This window comes from Bos javanicus, chromosome 14, assembly GCF_032452875.1.
Source record: "Bos javanicus breed banteng chromosome 14, ARS-OSU_banteng_1.0, whole genome shotgun sequence".
Lineage (NCBI taxonomy): Eukaryota > Metazoa > Chordata > Mammalia > Artiodactyla > Bovidae > Bos > Bos javanicus.
This window is the reverse complement of record NC_083881.1, coordinates 52,107,410-52,129,800: the sequence shown is the minus strand read 5'-3', so window position 1 is coordinate 52,129,800 and position 22,391 is coordinate 52,107,410. Positions and strand designations below refer to the sequence as shown.

At 36.8% G+C, this 22,391-nt stretch overlaps 1 protein-coding gene across 1 annotated transcript in view; it reads right to left on the bottom strand.

Moving 5' to 3' along the window:
- Window positions 1-22,391, bottom strand: part of CSMD3 (CUB and Sushi multiple domains 3) — a 1,469,335-nt gene that overhangs the window by 297,794 nt on the left and 1,149,150 nt on the right. Inside the window, exon 32 of the mRNA XM_061439111.1 lies at window positions 107-223. Coding sequence (XP_061295095.1) covers window positions 107-223 — 117 coding nt within the window. The remainder of the gene's footprint in view (window positions 1-106; window positions 224-22,391) is intronic.

Sequence of the window (22,391 nt, the reverse complement as noted above, 5' to 3'; positions counted from 1 at the left end):
CCAGTAAATATTTTCATTAAAAAGCAACTAACATTTTGAATAGCATACAGTGAAAATAAAGCATATTTAGAATGATATACTACATGATGAGATGAATCTTACTTACCAAACTCCTTGGGAACTGCTATAGAATAAACACAATTATGTCCCACACTGTAATTTTTTGGATAGTTTGGTGATAGAACAGTGCCTTCTGAACCTGTTGAACGACTTCCACACGGTGCTGAAATTAAAAAATATTATTTTTAGAAAAAAATTATATTATGAATATTTTCTTGATATAAAAATATGGCTAACTGATTTTAAGGTATATCATTTATTTATATGTTTTAACAAGGGTCCTCGTTGTCAAATATTTTAAAAATAAAAAATTGTGCACCTAGAAAAATTTTTAAGTATTCAGATTTACTCTTCTCAGAAGCAAAGTAATATAATAAAATTATAGTGGTGTTATCTATCTCTAGAGGTAATAATGGTGGCCTGCTTTCATTTATGATAAAAGAGTAAAGATAATCATCTCTTTTAAAATGATGAGAAATTACACATGCAAGTGGGAAATTGTTTTACTCACCACAAAGCTTTGAATCTACTCAAAATCAACTGTGATTATGCTCCCATCAAATTAGTTATTTCTATACCCAGGACAGGGATGGCTATATAAACACATTCATCCACTCATCTAAGTAAAATATTCTCTCATCAATATCTTATCTGCTTATGATTTACATTTAAATTAGGAGTTGCTGATGGGTGCATAGAGATGGTGCATTTTTGCTACCTCAGCCCCAAATGTGCTGTGTTCCTTAAAAAAGATGAGGGTGAAACTGATTTCTGGAAAATTTGTAGATAGTGGTTCTGTTGTTCACAAGATAAGAGGACGTTTTGGATTTATATTTCTGGAACACAGAGAAAGATATGGGCTACTAAAGGGGTTATAGTTATCAAAGCAAAATGTGATAGTTGATATTATTTACATGAATGGGATCTTCCAGGAATTATGTAGAATGAGAAAGATGGCCAAACAGGAAGCCTGGAGAATGCCAAGGTAGGATTAGGGGGTGGCCGCGTGTAACCAGTTGCATCCGACTTTTTGTGACCCCATGGACTATAGTTGTTAGGAGCCTTTGTCCGTTGGATTTTCCAGGCAAGAATACTGGAGTGGGTTGCCATTTCCTACTCCAGGGGATTTTCCCAGTCCAGGGATAGACCTGAGTTTCTTGCTTCTCCTGCATTGGCAGCGGATTCTTTACCACTGAGCCACCTGGGAAGCTAGAGGGTGAGACAAAGAATTTAGTCTATTGGGAACCAAGAAGGAAGAAAGTTAAAATAAAAGAAAGTGTTCAAAAAATGTTTGGAGATGAAAATGGCAACTCACTCCAGTATTCTTGCCTGGGAAATCTCAAGGACAGCTGAGACTGGAGGACTACAATCTATGACATCGCAGAATCAGACACTACTTAGCAACTGAACAACAACACATAATCAGGCTGATTGTGATTTGGGAAAATAGGTCTTGAAGGAAACGTGGCATAAAATGGAGTGAAGTGACCTAGCAATATGGAATACAGAGTTTTGTAAGAAATTAACATTTATATATAGAATAATAGTTGCAAATGTTCAAAAAATAAAGTTTTTGACTAAAGGGAAAAAGAAAATGTTGTGTTGCAAAGTGGTAATAAATGAAAAAAGAGTCTGAGGGGGTTTGGAGGTCTGGAGAATTATGCAGCAGGAAACTGCTTCTCCAGACTCTGGTTTCCTCCAGGAGGAATGCTGCCCAGGCATGCCAGCCTGCTGGCACTACCCCTTATGCCCTGGAGATGCAGGAGCTTCTTGATTGGTGAGCCCAGGACAGAAACTGTATTGTTGGTCTCCTCTTCAACCTGTTTAAAGATTAATCTATTGAGGAGGTGGCTGTGGTTGTTGGGAGACACCTGTAGCTGCTTAAGAAGCCCACTGTTACTTTTCCTCAGCTTCTACCAATATTAATACTGGGTTCAGAGTGCTTTTCACATCTACTATATCCTTCAACTTTCTGTTTATTCATTCTACTAACATTTGAAATTGAAACTCCAACTGAAAATCAAAAGATTCTACTTAAAGAATAATCATAATATACAGTAAAACATGTAACTTTTTCTGTATTTTCAAAGTCTTCTGTAAATGTGTTACCATACTTTCATAATCTAAAAAATAAAAAGAAAAAAATTAAAGCTGATGACTTGACTTCCTTCTGCTTATCACTTAATTTGCCTCGAATTTATGTAGGGAAGATGCCCTTCAAACATTAGAAAGGAAGTTTTTGGTATTATAGGTACAGTAGTTTTAACAAGAGTAGCTTTTTGCAAATTATAACCAGGAAATCAAATGCAGCAGTCTGTACCAAAAGAAGTTTCACATTTTTAAAGAGTTAAGGAACAAAAGAAAAATTAAATCAGAATATGCTACAGAGATATATGTGGCCAGCAAAGCCCAAAATATTACCTGGCTCTGTGCAGATAAAGTTGCTAACCCTTAAACTAGAGTAGAGACGGGTAGCTAGACTGTAGTTGGATGAAGAATAGCAGTTTATAAGGAGATACAAAAATAATCAGAATCTTAACAATGAACAGAAGGAGAACTTTGAAATAGCTGGTGGAAGATGCAGGCTGAATGAATTTTTGTTATTGATTTTTTTAAAAGGGGAGATAGAATCATTAAAATGGGAAAATCTGGAACACTGACTTAAGAGGCTTGTGCTGTGCTGATTCACTCAGTCATGTCTGATTCTTTGCAACCCCATGGGCTATAGCCCACCAGGCTCCTCTGTCTGTAGGGATTCTCACAACAAGAATACTGGAGTGGGTTGTCACGCCCTCCTTCAGGGGATCTTCCCAACCCAGGGTTCAAATCCAGGACTCCAGCATTGAAGCTGGATTCTTTACTAGCTGAGCCACCAGGGAAGCCCATGAATACTGGATTGGGTAGCCTATCCCTTCTCCAGGGGATCTTCCTGACCCAGGAATAGAACCAGGGTCTCTTGCATTGTAGGCAAATTCTTTACCAGCTGAGCTAATATAAAATAAAAAACTAAAACTGAGTGATTAACTTTAGAAAGCATTAGTGACAGTCCTCTGTCACTTGAGAAAAGTGCTAGAGAAAAATGAAAATATACAGGTTTTATGCTGGGAATTTACTGGAATTAATGCCTGATTTTCCTTTTAAAGAACTGAATGCAGTGATGTTAGGTGGCTTGAAAAGAGCATGAGTTTGAAAAAGCCAAAGCTTTTGATGGGTTTCCTGCTGCTGCTGCTAAGTCGCGTCAGTCGTGTCCGACTCTGTGCGACTCCATAGAAGGCAGCCCACTAGGCTCCCCCATCCCTGGGATTCTCCAGGCAAGAACACTGGAGTGGGTTGCCATTTCCTTCTCCAATGCATGAAAGTGAAAAGGGAAAGTGAAGTCGCTCAGTTGTGTCCGACTCTTCACGACCCCATGGACTGTAGCCCACCAGGCTCCTCCGGCCATGGGATTTTCCAGGCAAGAGTACTGGAGTGGGGTGCCATTGCCTTTTCCTACCAAAGTTTAAAAATACAACAATATATTCAAAACACACACACACACAAAACAAACAGTAAGTTGTACTGAGTTGGGTGGCTAATGAATATTTTACCTTTTTTCCTTTTAATGTTCTATAAAATGGTAATAAATAGTAAGAATTATACATATTAAAATTAGAATTCCCCAGAACAACAACAAATTGACAGTGATGATAATAACCAAAGATGTATTGCTCTCATCACTCATTATTGTTTGAGATTAGAGTAGTCAGGTGTATTCTTATTTTGGCACTGATAACTTTATTCAACTAATAATATTACTGATGAGAAAATCATTCAAGAATAAGCAGCATGCTTTATGTTAATTTTCTTCCAGATTTTAAAGTGCTCCAAAATGACAATACTTTGAAAGAATATGGCAAATGTTCTTATTTTTACATTTGGAAAGAATGAATAGAAATAAGAGCTTCTAAGTTAAGTTCTGCTTTTTGATTAGTCAATGGCACCCCACTCCAGTACTCTTGCCTGGAAAATCCCATGAACGGAGGAGCCTGGTGGGCTGCAGTCCATGGGGTCGCTAAGAGTCGGACACGACTGAGCGACTTCACTTTCACTTTTCACTTTCATGCATTGGAGAAGGAAATGGCAACCCACTCCAGTGTTCTTGCCTGGAGAATCCCAGGGACGGGGGAGCCTGGTGGGCTGTCATCTCTAGGGTCACACAGAGTCAGACATGACTGAAGCGACTTAGCAGCAGCAGCATGAACATTCTGCTATTCCCACATTACCATGCATCTGATAGCCTCAATGTGGTTTTTGTTATTTTATTTTGTATAACAAACATTTGGTGGCAGCTCTTGTTAAAAATCTCATTTATAAAATATGAAAATACGATTTGTTTTATATATGTATATAATGCATACACTTATGTATATATTAAATGTATAAATGTATACATTCATGTATATAATGAATATATACAGGGTTGCTGTATAATCACAGCTCTTTATGGTACCTAGTATTATGTTAGATTTTGTTATTTGTACTGGAAGCAATAATTTTATATTTTTTCTGGTCATTACTTACAGTATGGCCTATTTTATAGTCAGTTATGTTGAATACTGTGATGACTGATACTATTTTATGCAGTAAGTTATGCTGCAGGAAACTTATGCAGGAAAATTCACTATGCTGTGAGGTAAAGATGTAATCTGTTGTATGTTTATATAAATCCAAATGAAAGCATGACTAAGTCAGGCCAACTTTACTAATTCTTCTAAAGTTGATTCCTAGATGCTTTCTGTATTCATGTCTCTCTTCCTGTTTTAATTTCATTTTATTGGCTAATTCAGAAAAGGTCAGCTTTTAACTCTCTGGCTCTATTAAACAATCAGTAGAATAAAAGCAAGGCAGGACCTTTTATTCTATTCTTATTTTTGCCATTTGACTCATACTTGTCGGCCTTTTGTCAAACTGGCTGTGTTTTTAAACAGCAGATATCCATTGTGATGCACTGCATAAGAACTCACCTGTTGCTGATTATAACTTATATGATACATATGACTACCCTTAAATCTATATTAATAGCATTTTTGTAGAACACATGTATTATGAGAAGAAATATTCTGTGATTAAGTAAAATGAACATGGTTTTATGCTATGAGACTTAACTGAGACTTTAGTAAAGTTTGGGGAATGTCATACTCCTTCTTACAAACTTATTTGATCATGGAGATCCTTTTTCATTTCACAGGACCAATGTTCCTCAGGATATACTTTACAAAATGCTAATTCTAAAATGTGCTATTACTTTGAAAATAATTCTAACATTTATATTATTTGCTGTAATTAGTTATGATTTCATAGCACTAAAGAATTGTTTTATATATACATATAGAGTGAAAAAATTTAAATACTAAAAATGTGAAATGGCCTACTGTATCATAAAATGCCATTATTCTCTTTTTAACCACTTTCACTGAGGTATAGTTAAAGTGTTGTGTTAGTTTCAGATGTACAACAAAGTGACATATACATGTATGTATACATATATATCCTTTTTCAGGCAAAATGCCATTATTCTTGACACTTTCTCCCTGACTTGCTTATATCTTCCTGTAGCTTATCAGCTTCTCCTCTCCTCTCTGCCACTGTAACTATTGTAAACCAGACTCCCAAAAGTTTCCATTTGGGCTCTTTCAACAGACTCTAAGTTCCACTCATCCCCACAAGTTCCTACCACAGCTAGTGATTTTTTAAACACAAAAGTCTTAGAATTTTCCTTTTCTCTTTCTAGAACATATCTGAAACACAGTAAGTTCTCCATAAAAGTCTAGTAGGTGATTAAATGAACTATGCTTGCCCAGACCATGCTCTTCTAAAATGGTGTTCCATATCAGCACAACACAGACATTTCATTTGGTTGAAATTACCCCAGAAATTGACTTAAATCCAAGACATTCAAGGTATACCCTGTCCTGCTTCTGCCGTTCCTGGTGCTGCTTGTGTGTTCGTACAGGGCATACCTGGTACCTCTTTTGTGAAACAGCAGTTAAGGAGACTCCAGCACTCGCCATGGCGGATGATAAGAAAGCCCAAGGAAGGACTCATGACTGATAGCAAATATAATACTGACTTGAAGGTACTACTGAAGCTAATTCAGTTATTATTTTTTTATTCCAGTTATTTTGCTCTGTTTTTTTTTTTTTCTTTTAAAAGCATCATAAAAATCCTTGCATACCTTGTTTGACTGGAGAATTTTAAAGTTTTTCATTTATCATTGTAAACCAAGGGAAATTTTATAACATTTTTGTACATAGCTGTTACATGTAGGACAGTCTGTCTTCATGTAGGGATGTGTGTATGTGTGTGTGTGAGTGAGTGTGTGCTCAGTCACATCCGACTGTTTGTCACACCATGGACTGTAGCCCACCAGGCTCCTATGTCCATGAAATTTCCCAGACAAGAATACTGGAGAGGTTGCCATTGCCTTCTCCAGGGGATTTGCTGGATGCAGGGATGGAACCTGAGTCTCTTGCATCTTCTGCACTGGCAGGCAGATTCTTTACCACTGCTCCATGTCGGAAGCCCTAAGTAGGGAGAAATTTCTGTTAAAAGAAATGAATCCTAGATAGTTTTCCCTTCAAGTCAAGTGTCTTGTTGTTTAAATAAACATCTTGTTTAAAGTTGGGGGGGGGGATGCATCCTTTCAGTAAATCCATGTAAGCCTTTTTTTTTCCTTTCTCTGGGATTCACTTATTTGCTGTTTCTCTGATTACCAGGAATCAGTATTGCTTCACATTTAGAGACACTATATGGGTAGGATATGTATCTTTAAACATTGGAAATATATGAAAGGATAAGATTTTTACAATCTGATAGCCACATGGATATTGAGTTTCACTGAAGGAATGGTAAACATATCTACCATTCATTTCACAGCAGCAAATCTTTGCTACCAGTTTAACTGAGGTGGCGGTCACCCACACAGTTCAATATTGTATTATTTTTCTTTTTCCTTCTTTTCCTGTTTGCTTTTTTAATCCTCTTTTGGATAAATGTGTATGATTTAATTTGTACAAGTAAAATATGTTCATGCTGTAACTATACTGTGAACTATGAAGCAGTGATGCAATAAACAGATATGGTATTTCTAGGGAAATCTGTGGAAGATCAAAACTACATTTTGAGGATTCTAGAGCAATAAAAAGGACTTCCCACTGATGGTTTGACCAAGTGTATGCGTTGGAAGAGGACTGCTGCTGCTGCTGCTAAGTCGCTTCAGTCGTGTCCGACTCTGTGCGACCCCATAGACGGCAGCCAACCAGGCTTCCCGTCCCTGGGATTCTCCAGGCAAGAACACTGGAGTGGGTTGCCATTTCCTTCTCCAATGCATGAAAGTGAAAAGTGAAAGTGAAGTCACTCAGTCATGTCCGACTTGTCTCGACCCCATGGACTGCAGCCTACCAGGCTCCTCCGTCTACGGGATTTTCCAGGCAAGAGTACTGGAGTGGGGGTGCCATTGCCTTACTGAATAACAAGGAAAATCAAGGTACCTTCCACTGAGAGAGATAGAAGGCTCTCAAATCATTTACATGGAAGAGGTACTTATGTGTGCATATATCTTAGACACTTTATATTATACCCAACACAGCCTTAAACTACTCACAATTTCAATTCTGTATTTTCATTGTGTAATGCATAATTTATCATCAAATATACTCTATATTTAAAATTACTATATAATATATAAAATTTTCTCAGAGAGCAAGTTTAGGTACTTTCAAAAGCGATGAACCTTACAGGTCAAAAAAGAGCAATATGGTATACATTAAATCAATAATTTACTATATGTGGCCTGTGACCCCTTCAGGTTGAAAGAATTGCTGTACTTATAAAAGTATGGCCCACTTCTAGTGGACCCTGATATAGCCCACTTGAATGTCACAGAGCAATACCGCATAGGAACCTGGAATGTTAGGTCCATGAATCAAGGAAAATTGGAAGTGGTCAAACAGGAGATGGCAAGAGTGAACATTGACATTTTAGAAATCAGTGAACTAAAATGCACTGGAATGGATGAATTTAACTCAGATGACCATCATATCTACTACTGTGGGCAAGAATCCCTTAGAAGAAATGGAGTAGCCATCAGAGTCAATAAATGAGTTTGAAATGTAGTACTTGGATGCAATCTCAAAAATGACAGAATGATCTCTGTTCATGTCCAAGGCAAACCATTCAATATCACAGTAATCCAAGTCTTATTCCCTGACCAGTAATGCTGAAGAAGCTGAAGTGGAACGGTTCTATGAAGACCTACAAGACCTTTTAGAACTAACACTCCAAAACAATGCCCTTTTCATTATAGGTGACTGGAATGCAAAAGTAGGAAGTCAAGAAACACTTGGAGTAACATGAAAATTTGGCATTTGAGTACAGAATGAAGCAGGGTAAAGGCTAATAGAATTTTGCCAAGAGAAAGCACTGATAATAGAAAACACCCTCCTCCAAAAACACAGGAGAAAACTCTACACATGGACATCACCAGATGGTCAACACCAAAATCAGACTGATTATATTCTTTCAGCCAAAGATGGAGAAGCTCTATACAGTCAGCAAAAACAAGACCAGGAGCTGACTGTGGCTCAGATCATGAACTCCTTATTCCCAAATTCAGACGTAAATTGAAGAAAGTGTGGAAAAGCATTAGACCATTCAGGTATGATCTAAATCAAATCCCTTATGATTATACAGTGGAAGTGGGAAATAGATTAAAGGGACTAGATCTGATAGACAGAGTGCCTGATGAACTATGGATGGAGGTTCGTGACATTGTATAGAAGACAGGGATCAAGACCATCCACAAGAAAAAGAAATGCAAAAATGCAAAATAGCTCTTTGAGGAGGCCTTACAAACAGCTGTGAAAAGAAGAGAAAAGAAAAACAAAGGAGAAAAGGAAAGGTACACCCATTTGAATACAGAGTTCCAAAGAATAGCAAGGAGAGATAAGAAAGCCTTCCTCAGTGATCAGTGCCAAGAAATAGAGGAAAACAATAGAATGGGAAAGACTAGAGATCTCTCCAAGAAAATTAGAGATACCAAGAGAACATTTCATGCAAAGATGGGCTCAATAAAGGACAGAAATGGTATGAAACTAGTAGAAGCAGAAGATATTAAGAAGAGGTGGCAAGACTACACAGAAGAAATGTACAAAAAAGATTTTCATGACCCAGATGGTTAGGATGGTGTGATCACTCACCTAGAGCCAGACATCCTAGAAGGTGAAGTCAAGTGGGCCTTATGAGGCACCACTACGAACAAAGCTATTGGAGGTGCTGGAATTACAGCTGAGCTATTTCAAACCCTGAAAGATAATCCTGTGAAAGTGCTGCCTTCAATAGGCCAGCAAATTTGGAAAACTCAGCAGTGGCTACAGGACTGGAAAAGGTCAGTTTTCATTCCAATCTCAAAGAAAGACAATGCCAAGGAATGCTCAAACTACCACATAAATCCAAGCCAGGCTTCAGCAATATGTGAATGTGAACTTCCAGATGTTCAAGCTGGTTTTAAATAAATAAATAAGAAAAAAAAAAGAAAAGGCAGAGGAACCAGAGATTAAATTGCCAACATCTGCTGGATCATCAAAATAGCAAGAGAGTTCCAGACAAACATCTATTTCTGCTTAATTGACTGTGCCAAAGCCTTTGACTATGTAGATCACAACAAAATGTGGAAAATTCTGAAAGAGATGGGAATACCAGACCATCTGACCTTCCTCTTGAGAAATCTGTATGCAGGTCAGGAAGCAACAGTTAGAACTGGACGTAGAGCAACAGACTGGTTCCTAATAGGAAAAGGAGTACCTCAAGGCTGTATATTGTCACCCTGTTTATTTAATTTATATGCAGAGTACATCATGAGATCACTGGGCTGGATGAAGCACAATCTGGATTCCAGATTGCCAGGAGAAATATCAATAACCTCAGATATGCAGATGACATCTCCTTTATGGCAGAAAGTGAAGAAGAACTAACGAGCCTCTTGATGAAAGTGAAAGAGGAGTGAAAAAGTTGGCTTAATGCTCAATATTCAGAAAATTAAGATCATGGCCTCTGGTCCCATCATTTCATGGCAAATAGATGGGCAAACAGTGGAAACAGTGACTGACTTTATTTTTCTGGGCTCCAAAATCACGGCAGATGGTGACTGCAGCCGTGAAATTAAAAGACCTTCACTTCTTGGAAGGAAAGTTATGACCAACCTAGACAGCATATTAAAAATCAGAGACATTACTTTTCCAAATCAATGTCTGTCTAGTCAAGGCTATGGTTTTTCCAGTAGTCACCTATGGATATGAGAGTTAGAGTATCAAGAAAGCTGAGCACCAAAGAATGGATACTTTTGAACTCTGGGATTGGAGAAGACTTTTGAGAGTTCCTTGGACTGCAAAGAGATCCAACCAGTCCATCCTAAAGGATATCAGTCCTTAGTGTTCATTGGAAGGACTGATGTTGAAGCTGAAACTCCAATACTTTGGCCACCCAATGCGAGAACTGATTTCTTGAAAAGACCCTGAAGCTGGGAAAGATTGAAGGCGGGAGGAGAAGGGGATGATAGAGGATGAGATGGTTGGATGGCATAACAGATTCAATGGAGATGAGTTTAGGTAAACTCTGGGAGTTGGTGATGGACAGGGAGGCCTGGCGTGCTGCGATTCATGGGGTCGCAGAGTCGGACATGACTGAGCGACTGAACTGAACTGAACTTAGTATATTCACAAAGTTATGTCACCAACCCCACTAACTAATTTCATAATATTTTTGTCACCCCAAAAGAATTCCTATGCTTATCAGCAGTCACTCCTCATTTGCTCCACTCCCAAGACCCTAGAAATCATTAATCAATGATTTTGTAGGAAACTATGTACAGGAAGGCAAGCTCTTAAAATGATTTTAATGGAGTTATTGGTGCATTTAAAAAACTTAAATCTCTTGTCGTTGCTTGGTTTCATACTTCCCTCTCAATTTTTACCAATTATAATCCCTTTTATTATTAAAATATTAGTTAAAATAGCTAACATATCAGCCTAAGATACGTAAGTTTAGACAGAGAGAAAAAAAAAACAAACCAACCCTGTAGCAATTTATTAACTCCTATCTGATCATCTCACAAACGTTGCTTTCTCAAGAAAGTTTTGTTCCTGTTTTCTAGATTAGTTTAGAAGCCCCATCATGCAGTTTTTCATCAATTAATTTCATGACATTCATAGCAACTTGTAATTATATATTTATTTGTAAAATACCTATTTCTGTCTCTTGACTCCATGACCTCTTAAGTTAAAGTTTCTATGTATTTTTTGCACACTGTTTCTACCTCTGGAGCCTGGCATAGTCTGTGTATATAGTGGGCTTCTAATAAATGTATGCAGTGAATGTTAGGAAAAATAAAATATACATTATATTAATATCTTGCTGTTGACTAAATGCATAGAATGCAAAACTCAGAGATTTTTCAAAACTCTTTGCTTAGGGTATCACAATAAATGCAACCCAAAGTTTAAGTATCAGAGAGGTGTAGTTTTGATTTCCAGCTTAATTATTTACTGACTGAGTAGGCCTGGAAGAGGGGAAAATTCAAACGAACTGGAACACAAAATGTCTGCTCCATCTGGCATATGATGTGGTCTAAAATGAAATGAATTAAGAAACTCTCCTGACCTACTCCAGAATCTCCTGGAAGTGCTATAATGAGGCTTTCATGAATGCCTTAGGAAGACAGACTAACCTCCTCAACCCCAGAAGGAATACAAAGCTTTGAAAAAGGCAGGAGAAACTTCTCTGGTGTTTCTGCTACTCTTCACTTGAGAGACACAGGGATGCCTTTTAGCGGTCCTGCCCAGTCATTTTGCCCTCCACAGTTATTTGCTTTCATTTTCCTCTCCTCTTAATTTTCCCTAAGGATAAAGAGTAAAGTTCTCCATCCCAAAGGAACAGGGACCTACATTTTCCATTCAGCTGTCTGCTCAAGGTTTGGGAGACTTTCCTGTGCTCAGCTATTGATAGTGTGGGTGATATCCTCGATTTCTCTGGATTCTTTATCCTTTATAAATCTCTTGTTTAGAAACAAGAGCCAACATTACTAGTGAAAGGGAGTAGGAATTGGCCGATATTCCTTTTTTTTTTTCTTGTAATTCAGGGGTTTCTTTACCTTGTTTCATAAATTAGATGGGAGAAAATGTCTATATTTTCATTAGATTCTAGCTAATGTTTTATAACTAAATTTTAGCATTTCCTTTACTTTTGAATGTAAGAAACAAAGTATGTTAGCAACAGAAGTAACTGGGACTTTGTTGACAAAAAAAATCAGATATATTTTATATTACCTAAAATTGTTGCAGATACCTCAAAATATTGTTTATTCTTATCACTACTAAAAATTAATTGAAACTGTAACTTCCAAGTTAAGGCATTAATTAAGTATATATATTACTACATAAAAGTATTTTTTTTATTACAGTACTTTGATAACTATATGGATATAGTTATTATATTGATTATTATTGAAATAATATTTCAATATTATTGGTTTCTCTTCCAAGCCTATGTGAGTTATTTTACTTTGTGTGTTTAAAAAGATGATGAGATATCACCAGCCAAAATGTCTATCATCAAAAAATTTACAAACAACAAATGCTGGAGAGGGTGTAGAGAGAAGGGAACCCTCCTACACTGCTGGTGGGAACGCAAATTGGTACAGTCACTATGGAGAATACAATGGAGGTTCCTTTAAAAATAGAGCTGTCATATGACCACCCTATAATCCCACTTGTGGGCATATATTCAGAGAAAAACATAATCTGCACCCCAATGTTCATTAAAGCACTGTTTATGATAGCCAAGACATGGAAGCAACTTAATGTTCATCAACAGAAGAATGGATAAAGAAGATGTGGTACATATAGACAATGGCATATCATTGAGTCATTAAAAAGAATGAAATAATGCCATTCGCAGCAACATAGACCTAGAGATTGTCATACTGAGTAAAGTAAATCAGATAGAGAAGGAGAAATATTGCATGGCATCCCTTATATGTTGAATCTAAAAAAGAAATTATATAAATGAACTAACTTACTTACAAAACAGAAAGAGACTTACAGGCTTACAGAATGAACTTATGGTTGCCAGGGGTAAGCATAGGGAAAGGGATAGTGAGGGAATTTGGGATGGCCATGTATCACACTAATACATTTAAAATGAATAACCAATAAGGACCTATTGTATAGCACAGGGAACTCTTCTCAATGTTATGTGGCAGCCTGTAGGGAAGGAGAGTTTGGGGGAGAATGGATACATGTGTATGTATGGTTAGTCCCTTCACCACTCACCTGAAACTATCATATTATTGTTAATTGGCTATACCCCAATAGAAAATTTAAAAAAAATTAAATTAAAAAAAATTAAAGATGATTCTAAGGTCCATAGGCTTCATCAGAATACACACACACACATAGAAGGGAATTCTATTCTAATTAGATTCCTCCCAAATCACCTGTCCTTGTCATTTTCTGTTTACTTGTTTCCTTAAGGAAGACTGATTCAGAGATTGTTGCTTTGACCTAAGAAGATCTGAAAAATATTAGTTGCATTGCAGTACCCTTTCTTTCCTGCTCTTTTGCTTCCTTTCCTAGGAGGATCAATTAATTCTTTCCAGCATCAGAAAGGTCCTAAAATTCAGGTTTGAAATTTTGGGAGAAAGACCTCCTCTTAAGGTTGATGTAAGTGAAACTCCCTTAGTCGTGTCTGACTCTTTGTGACCCCATGGACTATATAGTCCATGGAATTCTCCAGGCCAGAATACTGGGCAGTCTATTCCTTCTCCAGCGAATCTTCCTGACCTAGGGATCAAACCGGGGTCTTCTGCATTGCAGGTGGATTCTTTACCAACTGAGCTATCAGCGAAGCCCTAAGGTTTACATATTCTTGAAGTTATTTAAACCATAGCCTAAATATGGTTCAGATTTACTCAGTAATTCTCCCATGTGGCTCAATATAGTTGAGTTGATGTGTTTTGGGGTTAGGAATCATATTCCCTGTTGCTCAGGTAACTCTATTTTGTTGTCTTTTATGTATACATCTCCCTCAGGAATATAGGAGTGAATGGCTCACTGGTTAAAGTATACATATGAAATGAAATTTTCTGTGTTTAACAAAGGGCAGGGAGGCAGCAATCCCCTTTGCCTCTCTCTTAGAGGGTTTCCTTGAAAACACAGTAGATAAACCTTTTGATTTTACAGTTAGAGCTTCCAGCTATTTGACCTTTGAAACTGTAAAAAACATACTTCTGAAATTAACTCAGGGTTCTTACAAGATTACTCACAAGGTATGCATGATAAAAAGCATACCAATTTCCCTCTGAATGAGACAAAAGAAGTGTTACTTGTTCTTTTTTTAACTGTATACATTTGTGTGAGATTCTGTCTGGTCTTTATGGTGTCTTTCACAGACTGCCTGCAACAAGCATTGTACTCCAGATATGCGTATTCAATAATAAAATTGCTTTCTTTCTCTTCCAGGTTTTGTGCAATGAACTTTGTTAGTAGGATTCCTGTTCCGCAATAGAAGTAAAGAACTGGCTATCTTTAGATCTAGTGTCCTAGTGTGTGTGTTAGTCGCTCAGCCATGTCCACTCTGTTCCATTACATTAATACAATTTGAATCTCACCATGACTTCTAAGGACTTCCCAGGTGGTGCTAGAAGTAAAGAACCTACTGCCAATGCAGGAGACATAAGTGCGTTTGATTGATCCCTGGGTCAGGAAGATCCCCTGGAGGAGGGCATGGCAACCCACTCCAGTATTCTTGCCTGGAGAATCCCATGGACAGAGGATCCTGGTGGGCTACAGTCCATAGGATTGAAGAGTCAGACATGACTGAAGTTACTTAGCATGCATATATGCATGAATTCTAAGTTATTGTTAAATGCTTTTCTTTCCTCATCTATAAGGAGAGAATTGATTGATTCAATTTTCTGTATAATTTTTTTTTTATTTTTCTGCAGATACTGGCAATACATTCTAGGATGACATGTTTGAAGTCTGACTTAAATATACACTGTGTGTGGTATTAGTTTCTGAGTTGTGTCTGATTCTTTTGCGACCCCAAGGACTGTAGCCAGCCAGGCTCCTCTGTCCATGGGATTTCCCTGGCAAGAATTCTGGAGTAGGTTTCCATTCCTTCTCTGGGGGTTCTTCCTGGCCAGAAATTGGACCCATGTCTCCCACATTGGCAAGCAAATTCTTTACCACTGAGCCATCTGGGAAGCCCCACATACATATAGTCCTAAATGTAGTAAAGGAGTGCATCTTAACATGATAAAAGGCTATGCAACTACCTATCTGGATACGTTGTGTAGTGACTGAGATATCAAAACCAGGTAAAATAAAAATGGTTTAGATATGAAATCCAAGTCTGCAGTCATAAAAAAATGTGCTCTGAATTATAGATATTGATTTGCAATTGAATTTCTTGTCATAACAGTGACTCTATTTGGTATGCTCCAGAATCCAAAGGAGCAGGGATTTACTTATTACGATGTTAAAGATTCTCTTTGACTGTGTGGATTAAAATAAACTGTGGAAAATTCTGAAAGACATGGGAATACCAGACCACTTGACCTGCTTCCTGAGAAATCTGTATGCAGATCAGGAAGCAACAGTTAGAGCTGGACATGGAACAATAGACTGGTTCCTAATAGGAAAAGGGGTATGTCAAGGCTGTATATTGTCACCCTGCTTATTTAACTTATATGCAGAGTACATCATGAGAAATGCTGGGCTGGAGGAAGCACAAGCTGGAATCAAGATTGCTCGGAGAAATATCAATAACCTCAGATATGCAGATGACACCACACTTATGGTAGAAAGTGAAGAACTAAAGAGCCTCTTGATGAAAGTGAAAGTGGAGAGTGAAAAATTTGGCTTAATGCTGAACATTCAGAAAACTAAGATCATGGCATCCGGTCCCATCACATGGGAAATAGATGGGGAAACAGTGGAAACAGTGTCAGACTTTATTTTTGGGGGCTCCAAAATCACTGCAGATGGTGATTGCAGCTATGAAATTAAAAGACGCTTACGTCTTGGAAGGAAAGTTATGACCAACCCAAACAGCATATTAAAAAGCAGAGACATTACTTTGCCAACAAAGGTCCGTCTAGTCAAGGCTCTGGTTTTTCCAGTGGTCATGTATGGATGTGAGAGTTGGACTATAAAGAAAGCTGAGTGCCGAAGAATTGATGCTTTTGAACTGTGGTGTTGGAGAAGACTCTTGAGAGTCCCTTGGACTGCAAGGAGATCCAACCAGTCCATCCTAAAGGAGATCAGTCCTGGGTGTTCATTGGAAGGACTGATGTTGAAGATGAGACTCCAATACTTTGGCCACCTGATGCGAAGAGCTGACTCACTGGAAAAGACCCTGATGCTGGGAAAGATTGAGGGCAGGAGGAGAATGGGACAACAGAGAATGAGATGGTTGGATGGCATCACTGACTTGATGGACATGGGACTGGGTGGACTCCAGGAGTTGGTGATGGACCGGGAGGCCTGGTGTGCTGCGCTTCATGGGGTTGCAAAGAGTTAGACATGACTGAGCAACTGAACTGAACTGAAAGATTCTCTAAAGGAATGTGCAGGAGGCCAAATAGAGTGATTATGTAAGAGTGCCTGGAAACTAGCAGGTGCTCAATAATATCAGCTTCCCTTCCCATTTCCATTCAAATACATTTCCTCCTATCCTATGAAAACAAAACATGCTTTGGTTTTATCCCAATATTACCATAATTTTTTTTCAATACAGAAAATATTACACATGATTCTGACAAATAATCTGTGCATTATGTCTGTAAACAAAATTCTTATGTGTAGCTTACTAAAGGAAGATATTTGATGATACTTGAAAGTAGTTTACCACTAGGCCTTTGTCCTATGAATCTCTCATCTACATGCTTTAATTATATCATGTACTTAAATGACATCAAATGCTAAATGGCTTAGTATATTAGATTAGACAATCTCTATAAGCATTTATAACAGAACAGGGTCTAGACTCATTCCACATCTCAAAAAAATTTTGCAAACCTCAAGGAGATTTGAAAAAAGGAATTAACCCAAGGTAAATCATGCCATTTAAACAGAAGATGTGAAATAAAAATTCAATTATTTAATTCTTCATACAAAAACAATATGATTTAATTAAAAGTAGGTTATACAAGGTTACTAATGAAATATAACTCTAAAGTTGGAAAGCTGTGATCATACAATGAACTTTTTCTTTTTTTCCTTTAAAACTTTCTCTTCAGTTGCTAGAGTAAGAGGGCTTTCCTTTCAAAAGTGTTTATTATTTCATATGTATTAAGAGTTGGAAGCTGAGCAAACAATGGTTTCAGATGACTACTGAATGTCTAAGTTTACCACAGTTGTGTTTGTACACTTTGATCAGTCTTACAGGTCAGTGCTGATTGAATTAATTTTTTTCCAGAATCCAAGTCTTATATTAACATGAATGAAACAAAGGCATTAACAATAACACTGTAGATTTTCAAAAGAATTAACAGTGACTATATTTATTAAGGCATGTGCTTTCAGTGCAAAGTTGTATTTCAAATGAAATGTAAAAGTCCATTTCAAGTGAACACTTTTACCAGTTATTGGTAAAAGAAAACTGTTTTCTTAATTCTCATACCTAGCCTAGAGGAAGATTACAGAAGTAAGTAGGGAATCCAAAATCTCACACTTCTTTTTGGTGCCATGTATTCCTTAATGAAACATTTAATCAACTAAACTTTTGGTTAAGAACCAGGCCTTAGTCTTGAGAGTTATAAAAAGATCAATAAAAAGGTCATTGCATTACCCAGCCTACCTACAGGACAGTGATTAAGAAAATGGACTCCCAAATAAGACTGCTGGGCAAGTATGACTGAGTAACTACTTTAACCTCTTTGTCTTGGTCTCTAATCTATAAAAATAAGAATTTTAGTATTCCCAGTTCTAAGAGTTGTGGTGAAGTATAAAATGATATGTATATAAAACTTCAAACTCTGAGCAACACAAGATTCCCAACAGTCCTCCTTCCCATGGCACTTTGCCTATTGAGTTGCTTGAAATTCTACCAATATTCCCTGTTTACTCTTTCTTCTACATTTTTGGGCTTCCCCAGTGGCCCTAGTGGTAAAGAATCCACCTGCCAATATAGAAGACACAGGCAATGTGGGTTCAATCCCTGGGTCGGGAAGATACCCTGGAGAAGGAAATGGCAACCCACTCCAGTATTCTTGCCTGGGAAATCCCATGGACAGAGGAGTCTGGTGGGTTACAGTCCATGGGGTAACTTCTACACAATGCTCACAAGACTGTTTTATTAATATATTGAGCAATGCACCTTATCTGCCTGTATCTCATCAGATTGCAAACTCTTCAGGGACAAGGACAATATTGAATTCATATCTTTATACCTAATAGTTATTAATACTACAGAACTAGGTATAATTGATACACCTAAGCACCTGAGAAAAAGGAATGAATGATACTCTGTCTTTAGAATAAGTGGCAAGCTAGTGATTCTTTAATAGTTCAAATATGTTTATTCTTAGGGTATTATTATTATAATTATGTATCATTTGGATGCTCACTGTAGGCTACAGCATTAGACAAGATCAAGAATATTGTGTTGGTTTAGTTACAGAGTAAAAAGTCATGGCAACGTCAAGCAAGGTGACTATATGGACAGGGAGGCCTGGCGTGCTGCGATTCATGGGGTCGCAAAGAGTCGGACACGACTGAGCGACTGATCTGATCTGATCTGATCTGATTGCATACTTAAACTTTGCTTAGAGAATATATCTTAAAAGTCTTCATTGAAAAAGAAAAACTGTAATTATGTATGGTGACAGATATTAACTGGACTTACTACAGTGATCATTTGGCAATACATATAAATATCAAATCATTATTTTGTATACCTGAAACTAGTTTAATGTTATATGTCAACTATACCTCAATCAATAAATCAACTAACAAAATTATAGTACTGTGCTGTAGCCAGTATTCCAAATTTAATGAAGTATACATCAGAGATATCTTTATCCAGGATACTGTTTCAATTTTAGATATATTGATTTCATCCTGGGAACTTTGGAGAGCAGGGGGAAGTGAATAGAAATGGTTTTTCTATTAAAAAGACAAGTGATCATAACCTACAAGAAGTGAGATAGCTAGTCAGCAAGAGAGCTGGAGAAAAAGATTTAAAGAGCAAGGACAACAAGTGCAAAAGCCCTGAGGTAGAAGAGTGATGAGTGTTTTGAAAAACCCTCCAGGAGGCCAGTGTGGTTCAAACAGTAAAGTAAAAAGGGAATATATTTACAGAGGTCAGGGTGTATATGGGCAGATTAAGTAGAGCTTCATAGTATAGGATATTTGGCATTTATTCAGATTTAGGAAGTACTGGATGGATTTTGAGTACTTATGTGACATAATCTAACATATGGTTTAAAGATTACTGTGTTCAAAGGAGATGGTATGCAGAAACAATAAAATGAGAGAAACTAGTCAGGAGAGAAGTGGGCGGCAAGAGATGACTGGTGCTCTAGATCAGGGTAGAGATATATTTACATAAACAAATGACATACAATTAGGTGAAATAAATCAAGTAATGAATACTAAGAGACAATATATTCTGTCACCATTTGTGTTTTAATACTTTTATTTAATATTGAATCAGATCATGGATAAGAATGATATAATTTAATTTCTATTTTAATCCAGTATGTCTATAGATAAAACATCTCAAAGTTTCAGTAAAGAATGAAAAATAAGAAGGGAAAAAATTATTTTCCCAGTGCAAGTTTTTTTTTGGATCACTAAGTGAACTGCAGGTACAGATACCCTGTTCTGCCATAATTTAATATATGTGACGCTGTCATGAGATAAATTGCAGGATTTCTCATTCCTGAGGACTTACCACAGGATGCTATCATTTTGGATCTAAATTCTGACAAATATAATCTCCTGGTGTCCAATATAAGCTCTAAAAAATATTTTCTTCAGATTTAAAATGTATGCTTAATCCTGAACCATGATAAAAATCTTTTCCTAAATAGACAAACTTTGTAAGTTCTTAGTGTTCAGATCAGGTGAAGAAAATATTTACCAAGACCTTTCTTACATAAATTAATGTCTCTTACATGCAAAGGAGTAATATGAAGCTCAAGACTTTATGAACTTATGTTGCTCCAGGGTGAGACTAAATCAACATTAATCAATCAATCAATTGATCTATCTTTCCTTATTTTGGCACTTAAGAATCATAGTCTAATAGCCAACCCCCTACTCATGTACTCTGCAACAAAGTCTACCAGTCAGTCAAAATCTCCTGCCTCCATTATGAGATACTTTAGTTAGGATTTCTACTATAGAGTAAGACTGAGCATGTAAAGCACAAAAAACTGGCAAGCTAATTCTCAAACACTGATGAAATTACAAATAAAGGCATAAACAAATTTACATGTGACAAGGGCAACTACTGGAATAATCAAAAATAACATAACTCTGAAACACTGAAGAGATAGGCTGTAGATGTGACATAACTATTTATCTTTTGTATCAGAAAATCAATAGATATTATCTAATGCTGGATAACAAGCAATAGAGCTTCATGTTATATAGAGAGAGCCACCAGAGCAATTAGAAACAGAAATTATTAGAAAGCTCAGTTGAGGAATAGGAGATTAGAAAAGGGTAAAGCAGATGAACATTGATTTCCATTATGTTAAATTGCAAGCATCTTGGTATTATTTCCTTAGTTATCATATGCACATTTTACTTTGCTTAGAAAATACAAAATTTATCTTAAGAGTAATTTATACTTATGAATAACAAAAACTTCTAGCTCTATTGCACATGCATTACACACTAATTTTGACTTTTGAGGTATTAATTTATTAAATCTGAATGTCAGCCAGTTACTGTATATGATCACCATGAGGGAAAACAAATAGATACATGAACAGCTGATAAAGAAACTAAAATTTATTAAGTTCTTCTTAGTTTATGACTAAATAATATTTAGTAATAGCCATATGACTAAATGTTTTAAATAAGTTATTTAATATAATTCCCCCAACAACTTTGCAAATTACACAATATTATCTCATGCTTATATGTGCAAAATAAACAAGGTCTCACAGTTGACTCAGGCTTTTCCTTTGTTTTTAAATCATTGTTTACAGTTAAAAGTACCTAGCTTTAAAATTTGGATTTTCCTTTCCTCTCTAGTATATAAGAAATTATCCAGTATTATCATATTTTTAAGAAAGATGTATCAAGTTTTTTTGTCTAAGAGCTTAAAGCATGTATTGAATAACTTTAAATTGATTTTTATATCTTAGTATTATGGCTAAAAGTCTAGTGACATCCAACTTTGTTCTTGTTCAGTTGCTCAGTTGTGTCCAACTCTTTGCAATAGAGAAGCACCACACCAGGCTTCTTTGTCCTTCATTATCTCCTGGAGTTTGCTCAAACTCATGTCCATTGAATCAGAAATACTATCTGCCATCTCGTCCTTGGCCATCCACTTCTCTCCCTGCCCTGAATCCTTCCTAGCATCAGGGTCTTTTACAGTGAGTTGGCTCTTGAATGAGGTAGCCAAAGTATTGGAGCTTCAGCTTCAGGATCAGTCCTTCCAGTGAATATTCATGGTTGATTTCCTTTAGGATTGACTGGTTTGATCTTGCTGTCCAAGGGACTCTCAAGAGTCTTCTCCAGAACAACAAATCAAAAATATCAATTCTCTGAAGCTCAGCCTTCTTTGTGGTCCAATTCTGACATCCATACATGACTACTAGAAAAACCATAGTTTTGACTGTATGGATCTTTGAGTGCAAAGTGATGTCTGTTTTTTTAATTTGTCATAGCTTTTCTTCCAAGGAGCAAGTATCTTTTAATTTCATGCCTGCAGTCACCATCCTCAGTAATTCTGGAGCCCAAGAAAATAAAATCTTCACTGTTTCCACTTTTCCCCCATTCACTATGAAGTGATGAGATAGAATAACATGATCTTAGTTTTTTGAATGTTGAGTTTTAAGCCAGCTTTTTCACTTTCCTCTTTCACTTTCATCAAGAGGCTCTTTAGTTTTTCTTTGCTTTCTGTCATTAGAATAGTAACATCTGCATATGTGAGCTTGTTATTTCTCCTGGCAATCTTGATTCCAGCTTGTGAATTATCCAGCCCAGCATCTCACATCATGTACTCTGCATCTATGTTAAATAAGCAAGGTGACAATATGCATCCTTGATAGACTC